The sequence below is a fragment of the Myotis brandtii genome, unplaced genomic scaffold (assembly GCF_000412655.1).
Source record: "Myotis brandtii unplaced genomic scaffold, ASM41265v1 scaffold456, whole genome shotgun sequence".
Taxonomy (NCBI): Eukaryota; Metazoa; Chordata; class Mammalia; order Chiroptera; family Vespertilionidae; genus Myotis; species Myotis brandtii.
The window spans coordinates 353,252-365,814 of record NW_005367431.1 but is presented as its reverse complement, the minus strand read 5'-3'; the positions used below and the strand labels follow the sequence as shown (position 1 = coordinate 365,814).

General features: G+C 38.0%; 1 protein-coding gene across 19 annotated transcripts in view; it reads right to left on the bottom strand.

Moving 5' to 3' along the window:
- Window positions 1-12,563, bottom strand: part of PUM1 (pumilio RNA-binding family member 1) — a 129,162-nt gene that overhangs the window by 88,696 nt on the left and 27,903 nt on the right. For 18 of the 19 annotated variants that reach the window (XM_014546779.1, XM_005875067.2, XM_005875069.2 and 15 more), the window contains one exon: window positions 10,836-10,904. The exons of the other annotated variant lie outside the window; for it this stretch is intronic. In XM_014546779.1, the coding sequence (XP_014402265.1) occupies window positions 10,836-10,904 (69 nt within the window). The remainder of the gene's footprint in view (window positions 1-10,835; window positions 10,905-12,563) is intronic. 19 annotated transcript variants of the gene reach the window in all.

The following is a 12,563-nucleotide window of genomic DNA, read 5'->3' as shown; positions in this document are numbered from 1 at the left end:
TTTCATATATGTATAAGCATATGGTTTGATCTATAACATAACTACATTCATGTTATACTACATCTAGACTTTAATAGTTATATAAATGATTTTTGTTATAGTTCCTGAGAGCCCAGTGCACAAAAGATAAGCTTCCAGATTACTTAAGAAACCTGTAAAGCTCACAAATAAAACCATGAAAACATCTAGATTGCTTCATGATCTACCCGACTCATATCCAGTCAGCCTCAGAGTTATTTTTTTTTTTTATTATTCAATTGGCAAGGATCTCAGTATGCCATATATGGACAAGCTCCCTTTTCATGCATTCCAGGAGATGGATATTTCATAGATATGGCTACTATATATGTATTGGGAAGACCAATAGAAAAAATAAACTTCTACGTGCTTTGTTATGAAAACCACAGAATGCATTAATTAACCAAGAGACAATGAATTAAACTTTGGTGCTCTGGTTCCTCATCAATAAAATAACCATATATGAGAATTATACACAACACAGTCTAACACATGCTTAAACAAGAAATATAACAAAAATAATTTCAGTTTTTTAAATACCCTTATGTCTGGTAGTGTATATGTAATAAGGATATTTCCATACCCCAGCAAATGGCCCAGAGAAAGTGTCCTATTGATCTGTATTAACCAAAATAATTATCTAATAGTTCAAAAATATAAAAATTTGCAGAGAAGGTTGAATAAATGTTTTTCAGTTATATCTGTTCCTCATCCTCCCCTTTCAAATACTCCTTATCCCTAAGGGTAAAAAAGTATTCTGAACAGAGCATACAGACAAATACTTTCAGAATTGAACTATGGTACCTTGAGGAGAGGCCAATACCAACTTCTGAAAGAAAGAGAAAATAAAGAGGAATCCATGCTTAGAAAAAGGTATTTACTGCTGTAAGTTTCACTCAAAACAATATATTAGGCATCCATTATTTACAAAGTATATTATTAGCTGAAGCCCCTGCCCTCAACAAACTTAAGTGCAATCAAATAGAAAACATTTACACAAATCATTATGTATAAAATAAACTAGAGCCATAAGAATGATACAAATAACTTGCTATTTGAATTCATTTCCATAGCTTCTGGTTGGTGAGAGCAAGAAAGCTTTTATTAAAAAAGGGTACATCTGGCCCAGCCAGCATGGCTCAGTGGTTGAGTGTTGAACTATGAACCAGGAGGTCATGGTTCGATTCCCGGTCAAGGCACATGCCCAGGTTGTGGGCTCGGTCCCGTGTGGGGCATGCAGGAGGCAGTCTATCAATGATTTTCTCTCATCATTGATATTTCTCTCTCTCTACCTCTCCCTTCCTCTCCGAAATAAAATAAAATAAAAAATGTTTAAAGGATACATCTGTAATACTTTCAATAATAAAGATAAATTTAAAATAATAAAAAATTTTAATTAATAATAAGACAACTTTTATAGAGGAGCTGATAATTAAGGCTGAATTTTGAATAATGGGTAGACTTTGGACATGCAGAAATGAACAGAAATTCGGGTTTTGGATCGAGATCTGCGTTCAAACAGCTACCTCATGATCACGTTAACCTCTGTAATCACTTTTTGCCTGGTCTATAACAAGGCATCATAATATTGAAGGGCCACAGTGAAGATAGTAATGTATATGAAGTGATTAGCACAGTGCCTGGAAAATCATATATGCTCAATATATTGCAGCTATTATTTCTGAGCCTAATGAAATAAAACTTAGTCAATCCAACATCTTGACACTTATGACCTTAGCTAGAATCACATGACCTTAGGACTAACTTTCCTCATGTAAAAAAAAAATATATGGTACTGATATCTCACAAAAACCTGTTGGGAGACTGACATAGGTAATGAAATCAATACCAAAGTGTCTTAAGTGTTAATGTTTTATTTTAGTTATTTAGTTGAATTACCTCTACTCATATAAAGTATACTTTATGTGAATGAAAACATTTAGCCAAAGGAGGACCAAAGGGGAGAAATTAAATGAAGACAGATTACGCAGTATGTGGATCAGTTATATTCTGCTTCAAAGGAGCATGTTTTGCCACAAACATTCCAAGACAGCTCAAAATACATGGTTGTAAGTCTGCCTGGTCTGCCTAGATTGCCCAGTGCAGGATAGAAAGCAGATATTGGAATGAGTGGGGTTCCACACAGGTCTCAAAGTGACAGGACAGAACTGGGAAACAGGTTCCAAATGTCATTTGTACCCACATTCTCAGGGTTAGAAAACACCTTCTTATCTAATTCCTTAAAATGTTCAATCCCCAAACTATAACTTTTCCAAATAAGACTCGTGAAGAGGTCACTTCACCTCTAACACACAGTCATTAATCTAATACAGAAAAGTTATTAAGTAAAATTGCCTTCCTCCAGTTTACTTGGCCTGGCTATGTTTTCTCTAAACATTCCATTTTAAAAGCACGATGTCAAAAATGCCCCAACAACTAAATGGTATTGTAGGAAATGGGCCTCTGAGATCCATCTCCAGCATGGTTGGCTTTTGATGGAAACAGTTGCTGAATTTTCCCAGGACAAACAGAATGTAGGGAGGAGGGAAGAGGATATGGGAACAAAGAACTGTGGACGTGTGCCAGCAGCATGGTGCCCCCCCCAGCCAACCAGGTGCCTGCCTCAGCTAGACAGGGGGAGGTGGAGGCAACTTGAAAAGGCCTCAGACCAATTTTTTTTAAATGGCCCAAAGGGAGACATATGAGGAAACAGGTGACCCCATAGTACTCAGCCAATGAGGAACTGGAGGAGGGATTGAATAAATAGGCTAGGTTTGCTGCCCCAGGTATGCCTGTACACCCGCTCTCGAGAATGTATTAAATGTCTCATTTTTGCCATACTTCTGTCTCCAAGTCTGTTATTTGAATTCGGACAGGTGAGCATTCTCACAGTATTAATACAAAGTATGAAGTAAAGCAGCTTTTAGCATTACTATCTGTACTCAAAAGCTACATTTTGGGGAAAAACAGATTTGTTACACTGCTTGGTCAGATATTTTTATATTAATACATTACAAGGCACTATTACTTTTTCCTCCCTTCTGCAAGAAAGGTTGTATGATCTTGCTGGCGGACAATATCTCTCCTTTCCAAAATTCAATCCATTTTGGAGTCACCTTAGTTACTCTTATGATACTCTGCAAGGAATTGCCAGTGTGAAGAAGAGCTGTAGATCTGGGAAGTACTTTTGGCTACCCAAAAGCCTCCAATTCTATGAACCATTCTGTTTGCCATGATGGAAAGATATGGGGAAAAAATTTAAGACTTGGTATCCACATTAGGCTCTCCCTTGTCTTGATTTCAGAATTACCAAGCCACAAGCCCTAATGGACAGCCAATGTCTTAGGCAGCTGCAGACTGGTGAATGGGTCTTAGAGAATACAATGAAAGTTACGAAACCTCTACACCACCAGGGCAAAGTCACTCTAAAAAGGCATCTTTTAGATGCCCCATGGAATATCCTAGAAAAAGGAGAACTATTTCTGGTTTTGATTTGTTTTCTTTATTGAATTTATTGGGGTGACATTGGTTTCAAGTGTACAGGTTTCAAGTGTACAACTCTACAGCACACTGTAGGCTCACCACCCAAAGTCAAGTCTCTTTCCGCCACCATTTATCCCCTTTTGATAACCACCATACTGTTGCCTGTGTCATTTGGGTTTTTTGTTTATTTGTTTGTTTTTTGGTCCCTTCATCTTTTTCACCCAGCTCCCTGGGAGAGAGCTGTCAGGCTGTTTTATGTATTTCTAAGTCTATTTCTATTTTATTTCTTTTGTTCACTGGATTCCACTTATAAGTGAAATCATATGGTATTTGTCTTTCTCTCACTGGCTTATTTTATTTAGCATAAATGCTGTCACAAAACATAAGATTTCCTTCATTTTTACAGCAGAGTAGTATTCTGTTGTGTAAATGTGCCACAGCTTTTTTATCCACTTATCTACTGATGGGCACTTGGGCTGCTTCCAATCTTGGCTATTGTAAATAATGCTTCAATGAACCCAGGGGTGATATATAGTCTTCCAAATTAGTGTTTCAGGTTTCATCAGATATATCCCCAGAAGTGGAATCGCTGAGTCATAAGTCAGCTTCATTTTAATTTTCTGAGTTAGCTCCATACTGGTTTCCACAATAGCTACACCAATCTACATCCCTACCAAGTGCCCAAGGGTTCCCTATTTTCCACATCCTCGCCAACACTTGTTTACTGATTTATTAATGATAGATATTCTGACAGGAGTGATGTATTATCTCACTGTGGTTTTTAATTTGCATTTCTCTGATGATTAGTGACATTGAGCATATTTTCATACGTTTATTGGCCATCTGTATGTCCTCTTTGCGGACATGTCTATTCAAGTCATTTACCATTTTTTAATTGGACTGTTTTCTCCGTGTTGAGTTGTACAAGTTTTTTGGGTTTTTTTAAAAAATATATTTTTATTGATTTCAGTGAGGAAGGGGGAGAGAGATAGAAACATCAATGATGATAGAGAATCATTGATCGGCTGCCTCCTGCACGCCCCCTATTGGGGATCGAGCCCACAACCTGGGCATGTGCCGCTGACCGGAATCGAACCCAGGACCTTTCAGTCTGCAGGCCGACGCTCTACTCACTGAGCCAAACAGCTAGGGCTGTACAAGTTCTTTATAAATTTTAGATATTAACCCCCTCTCAGATGCATCATTGGCAAATATGTTCTCCCATTCAGTGGGTTGTCTTTTCATTTTGTTGGTTTCCTTTGCTCTGCAAAAGCTTTTGTTTTATGTGTCTCATTTGTTTATTTTGTCTTTTGTTTTCCTTGTCCAAGGCAATTTACCAAAAAATATATATATTTCTATGAGAAATGTCAAAGGTTTTATTGCCTATGTTTTCTTCTAGGATCTTAATGGTTTCATGACCTACATTTATGTCTTTAATATATTTTGAGTTTATTCTTGTGTATAGGATAAGGAGGTGGTCTAGTTTCAATTTTTTTGCATGTATCTGTCCAATATTCTCAACACCATTTATTAACTTGACTGTCTCTACCCCATTGTATGTTCTTGCCGCCTTTGTCAAATATTAATTAACCAAAAAGACCTTTACTTGGAAAATTATCGGATACTGAAGAAATTAAAGAAAACACAAATAAGTTGAAGCATATACCATGTTCATGGATAGGAAGAATGAATTAACATCATTAAAATGTCCATACCAAAAGCAATCTATAGATTCGACACAATTCCTATTAAAATACAATAGTATATCTCACAGAACTAGAAAAATATTTCAAAAACATATATGAAACTACAAAAGACCCCCAAATAACCTCAGCAACCGTGAGAAAAAAAGAATAAAATTGGAAGTATCATGCTATCTAATATCTACTACAAGGCCATGGTAATCAAAACAGCATGGTCCTAACATAAAAATAGGCATACGGGTCAATGAAACAGAATAGAAAGCCCAAAAATAAACTGTTTTGTATTTTTTGTATTTTTTTATTATTTATTAAACTTATTGGGGTGACATTGGTCAACATGAACATATAGGTTTCAGGTGTGTGTTGTCTTGTATATTTTTAAAAACAGACTTATGGGCAAAATCCAAGAATCTTAGATTTGAAAGGATCCTGGAACACTATCTACTCCCACTTTGTCTTACAGATGGAAAAAAAAACGTCCAAAGAAGATGAATGTCTGAGCCAAGACTGGGAGCTGTGGCTTCAAAGTTCTAGTCCAGTGAGAACTCTATCTCACCAAGTTATGCCACTCTTTGGGTTACCAGCTCTCCAAATCACTATCACATTCCTCTCTCTACAAGTCATTCTGCTGTCTCACACTAATGGATAGAATTCCCATGTAATGTCTGATTAGAACCTAAAGCTAAATTTTAAATACTAGAGGCCCGATGCATGAAATTCGTGAAAGAGTAGGTAGGCATTCCTTCCCCCGGCTGCTGGCACCAGCTTCCCTCTGGCAGCTGGGACCCAGGCTTCCCTCGCAGCCCCGGCTTCGTCTAGAAGCTCATCCAGAAGGACGTCCGGTCTAATTAGCATATTATGTTTTTATTATTATAGATATCTCACTTTATTCTACTTTCAGGGAACAGAACGTGTCAGTATTCAGTATTCATTATATACAGGCGTGCTTTCCAGATTTCCTTCCTCAGGTGTCAAATTTGTCTATTACCTAGAGTAAGTTTTTCTATGCTTCAGTTTTCTAAAACATCTAAATACACGTCTAAATACATTCCGTTTCCCCCAGAAATAATCACTACTATCTTAACGTTTTTGAAAGCTGTCAAGTTTACCACATATAAAACATTAAGTAGTCTTAAAAAGAAAAAAAAGTCCTTAGTTTTTAAGTTAGAAAACCAATTACACAGAATAAAGTGCCTTTTCTGTCAAAGGCTCTCAAAGTACTTTCTAATTAGAACCGTTCTCCTCTTTACAAATAATGCTGCCCTCCTGCAGGTGGAGCAAATAGGTCATGCAAGATCATAAACCAAACCAATGTAGAAGCAGGGCTCCAAAACCCAAAGGTTAGTGAGCCTTCCTCAGTACTACAAAGATAATCTCTTAAAACACTCAATTACCAACTAATACTTTCATCCTATATAATAAAGCGGCAATATGCAAATTGACCATCACTCCAACACACAAGATGGCCACCCCCATGTGGACACAAGATGGCCGCCACAAGATGGCCAACAGGGGAGGGCAGTTGTGGGCGATCAGGTAGCAAGGGAGGATAGCTGGAAGGAACCAGGCCTGCAAGGGAGGGCAGTTGGGGGGGACCCAGGCCTGAAGGGGAAGGAAGTTGGGGGCGACCAGGCCAGCAGGGGAGGGTGGTTAGGGGTGACTGGGCCGGCAGGGGAGGGCAGTTGGGAGCGACCAGGCCTGCAGGGGCGGGCAGTTGTAGGGGAACCAGGCCAGCAGGGAAAAGCAGTTGGGGGGGACCAGGCCTGTAGGGGAGAGCAGTTGGGGGCAACCAGGTCAGCAGGGGAGGACAGTTAGGGGCGACCAGGCTGGCAGGGGAGGGCAGTTAGGGCCGACCAGGTTGGCAAGGGAGGGCAGTTAAGGGTGATCGGGCCAGCAGGGGAGGGCAGTTGGGGGCAACCGGGCCAGCAGGGGAAGGCAGTTGGGGGCAACCAGGCCGGCAGGGGAAGGCAGTTAGAGGCAATCAGGCCAGCAGGGGAGCAGTTAGGCATCGATCAGGCTGGCAAGGGAGTGGTTAGGGGGTGATCAGGCAGGCAGGCAGGCAGGCAGGCGAGTGGTTGGGAGCCAGCAGTCCTGGATTGTGAGAGGGATGTCCGACTGCCCACTGGGATCGGGCCTAAAGGGGCAGTCAGACATCCCTCGAGGCGTCCCAGATTGGAGAGGGTGCAGGCTGGACTGAGGGACACACACACACACCATGCACAAATTTCATGCACCGAGCCTCTAGTATGTAAATAAAGAAGCGGCTCAAATACGTGCCTTTAAACTTTTCAGAACTTTGACTTTATGTTGAATGAAAGGGGCTAAGCAAGCAGTGGATGAAATATTTGAAAATAATTTGTTGCCTTAAGCCTAAAATATTTCCCTATCTTCCTTTTTATGTTTACCTTCTAAAACAGCGGTGGTCCGTGAGGTCTGAAAGGTTGGCGACCGCTGGATTAGAATAGGGGGCAATTAAAGCACTTGTACTGAGTCCTTCAGCTAAGAGCTATAATTCAGACAACCAGCAAGGTTTGAAGAAGATGTTTTAAACCACTTCTTTAGTAAGATTTCTAAGATAGGCTCCAAATCTTGCAAAATGACACCAAGAGTCTACTAGTGGCTTTGATGAAAAAAATATAATAAGATCAGAACTTGGCTGGAGATCCTGGCTAGAGAACCAACTATGCTGATCAACTGAAAAATAAAATAAAATAAAATAACAAGAGCCAAGTAGCCTGAATGTTACTTTCAATTATTTTTAATATAGCCAATTCTCTTTGAATTCTAAAGATTCCTACATTCTTGGACATAGGTATCTACTCTAATGAAGTGTCCCCTTCCTTCTTCTCTTTTTCTCCCTGCCCCCCCCCCCAATACAAATACACATAAAATAACTGCAGCAAAAATATACCATGCCTAGCTTAAAAGTTCATGCAATGTACTTGAAATTTTAGAGTTTATATGGGTAAAGGCTGTATTTATACCCATCCCCTCCCAGAGAGATGTTTTATTGCTTAAAGGGAAGAAAATTTAATAAAGTTAAACTAGAAGCTGTGCTTTTTAAAATTTTTATTATAAACAGTATCTTCATTTCTCTTATATGCCAATCTCCCTTTTATCACTCCCAACCTGCACCTATGCAAATCCTAACTAAATGTTTCCCAAGTCTTATTTCTCCCTCCATTCATGTAATCATAAATTAGTCCTGCCAATACTGATCACTTCCCCCAACCTTTTTTTTTAATCCTCACTGAGGACATGTTCACTGACTTTTAGAGAGGGGAAAGGGGGGCAGGGGAGAGAGAGAGATTGGTTTCCAAGCATCAAACCCCCAACCTAAGTACTATGTGCCTTGACTGGAAATGGAATAAACCCAACACTCCAACCAACTGAGCCACACCAGCCAGAGCCCAATCACTTTCTAAACTCAAGAAAAAACATGCACTTTTCTGTTGTCATATGTATTCACTGCTTCCTCAACTAGTTAAAGAAAGTTCCTTGTGTATAGAAACTACTCCATACTTAGTTTGTCTCCTTTGTGCCTAGACACTGGTTATGCTTCCAAAAAATAACTTCAGTAAGTATTTGTATTTTCAGAGGGAAGTATATTAAGCATTTTTTGAATACTCCCAAAAATCAATTTTTATAAAGCTTATTAAAATGAGATTTTACCGTCAATCATTTTACAAGTATTAGCTTTGTTATTCTAAGGCCACATGCTTTGGAGAGGAAGCCATGTCAGAATCCCAGCTCCACCACTTAATAGCTGCATGACCCTGGGCAAATTAATTCATTTTTATTGGTCTTTTTCCTTATCTGCATAATAGCACCAACCTGATAGAGTTACTGATGAGATAATGCATGCATGTTTATTTATTATGTTTATGTACAGATCTGGGGAAATATATATACATATATCCAAAAATAGCATTTCTAGGAAAAATAAGGAGAATGAGGTTTGGAGATCTTTTAAAAGAAGCATTTTTGGACCAAAAAAGAAAGATTTTAAAAATATTTCTGTTAAGTGTCATTTAAATAAAATTCACTTTCTATTCAATTCTGTTCACTATTCTTCAATTAGAATTCACCTTTAGAGATGACAAAGTCTTGCTTGCAAAACAGCAACAGGATATTATTTTGATTTTGTGTAATTAATTTTTAAAACCTGGGATTAGATTTTTGGTGGAGTGGACCAGATTAGAGTCACATGAGTGGAGAAGATAAATGTGGTTTTCCAATCTATACTTAATATCAGACACATCTGTTAACTTTCTGCTCAAACTTTGCTCCAGTAGTTAATTCAGAAAATCTATTACCCTATAACCAATATGATTTGTTGATGTGCACTGTTTCAATGATATTAGACAGGCACAGGAAACACAATGACACCTACCAATATTCTCTTAAAGCTCTAGGGGAAAAGAACAAGAACAGACCAAAAACCCATGAACCTAAAATGATAGGACACTGGACTCTGATCATAAAAGGATTCAGAAACATTGGAAACAAAATCTTTTAACAAAGGAAGCAAGAATCTCAGGACCGAAAAAAAAACACACACAAAAAGCCAAGAGTTTAACTATTTAATATCTATCCACAAGGGCAGTCTACAAATATTTGCTATAAATCAGGAAAGAAATTATCTTCATTTTGAATCCTCAGAACCTAGCACAGTGCCTGGATCACAGAATACTGGCTAAGTCAAAGAACAAATGTATTTAATGAATGATATCAAAAAAGAATTCAGAATATAGCTATTATCCATTTATTTAAAACATTAAAATAGATGTGGGAAATTTTAAATATCTGATACACAAAAAATGAAACAGAAGGAAAAAACTTAAGGTAACTCTCTAGAACAAGAAAATCACAAGCCAGAGCCCCCAATTTATGAACCTGTAACATCTTTAGCAAAGCAAACTGTATGTTCTACCTTATCACCAATACATTCTTATTGTAAACAACTAGAATCACTAGAAATCAACTGTACTTCATCTATACTCCCCTTTCTTTTAGAATTATGGCAGTCTTCCCTGCCAATATAACGGATGATAGTAAATTTTGTTTTTGCAAATTTTAAACATTACCAATAAACCAAAATTCTTGTTTCTGAATTCTATGTACATAAGGAATGACTGGCTCAGGCCTCTACTTCTGGAATTACTTTGCCAGAAACCTAACACCTTCCTCTTCACAATGGAGCTCTAAACAACTTCCTCAAACATGGCACTACTCTAAAAATAGGTTATCAACATATTTTAATTAACAACCAATCTAAATCTCCCTCTAGCAAATGAAAAATGAAGCAAAGGTAAGGACGTTGGATGCATATAAAATTAAATTATTTTGTAAAATTTTAACACCTCAATTTACAACTCACTAGTTAATACTAAATAATTTGTGCTCATATTTTGGTTGTTTTATCTTGTTTTTAGGACATTAGGCTATGGTTAACATTCCTATGAGATCGTTTTGGCAACATTCTGCAATATTCCATTCCTATCATGAGAATGGCAACAAGTAAAAGCAAGCACATACTTCTGGAGACTAGAATCTAATACATCTCAAGAAAGACAGTTCCAACCTTCCCTTAAAAACAGGCCCACTTTTCTGACACACCAATTCACTTACCTCTCCCATCGCTCTTCCCTCCAGAGCAAGTGCTTGAAAATCATGATTCAGTTCATCCATAGAACGTACCTATTGTTCAGAATAGAGGAGGGAAAAGTTTCAAGTTAGCATCTTGAGTTTTACATACACATTAAACACAACTGAAAAGCTTTTGTTGACTTTCAGATATTGATAAAGACAGTTAACAATTTTCAAGTGATTGAGATTAAACACTCACTTACCTTTAGCCATCAAGGTTCAGCAATGACCCCTGCTTTCTCCCCTCCCATTCCCTTTTGTTTTCAAAACATGAAAAACATATAATCCAAACAAAGAAAAAGCAAATTACAGCACGAGAATTATGTCAGCTATTTTTCATACATTTTAATTTAATTATTAAAGACCAACATACTGAAGAGCAATTACACATGAAGATGATTATGTAACCTAAACCTGGTTGCTAAATCAAAGACCAAGTACTTGTACCCTTGTCCCCAAACAGGAGCATATAAATTAGGGAACTCATTTGATCCAACCCAGTATTTCTTTGATAAACCAAAGAAAAAAGGGTGCCAACTATAGCAGAGTGCCCCAACATTTCTCTATACTGGAAGATCTCAGGGAGGCTCCTAGAATCTCAAATTCAGAGGGGAAAAAATGGCATATCACAAGAATTCCTTCAAACTTTACCTATCAGTAAATGTACTACCTACATCATAACCTTTCTGGGCTTCCATTAACTCATTCCTGTCATTACTACAAGGTAACGTTAGGATCAAGGATGAAGCATGAAACAGATTATTCAAAACATTCAAAATTAGTCCTGGCTCAGTTTGTTGGGAGTGTCATCCCATACACCAAAAGGTTGTGGGTTCAATTCCCCATCAGGACACATCCTAGGTTAAGAGCTCAATCCCCAGTCGGGGCATGTACGAGAGGCAACCAATTGATGTTTCTTTCTCTCTGTCTCTTTACCTCTCTCTCTCTCAATAAAAACATATCCTCGCTCAGCCAGTGAGGTTCTGCAGTCAGAAAATGCAAAGAAGGTCAAGCTTGGGCCAGGCAGGGAAAGGGAAAAGTACAGAGAACAGGAACCAGAATACAACTCAGGAACCCAATTTAAGGATTTATTAACATGCTGCCTATATATCACCCAACAATCTTAATTTAACTGAACTGACACCACATAAAAATACAGTTGCATTGTTTTAAATCACATTATTTTCAAAACTCAGAACTGATACTATGCTACAAATGGCACCTTGTGTCACTAAGATGTAACAGCTTTGAGATGCTTGCTAAAAATATAAATTTATAAAATTCAAAATGGCCCTGGCCAGGGTGCTTCAGATGCCTGGGAATTGTGCACTAAAAGGTTGCAGGTTCGGTTCCTGGTCAGGGCACATGCCTGGGTTGTGGGCTTGATTCCGACAGGGGGCATGTGGGAAGCATCTCATCAATGTTTCACTCTCACATTGATGTTTCTCTCTTTCTCCCTTCCTCTCTCTCTAAAAATCAATTTAATAATAAAAATAAATGTTTTAATGTTAAAAATGAAGCTAAAATTCAGCCAAGAGAACAAAGACAGAGACAAGCCTTGTTATTATAGTAAAACAGTTTGAAAAGGCCTTGAAACAGAAAGTGTGACCACACTGTAAAGTATTTATTTAAGTAAGCACACTGAATAAGCTCTAAACAATATGCAGTAAAAAAAAAAAAAAAAAAAAAAAGACTGAATTTTAAAAATTT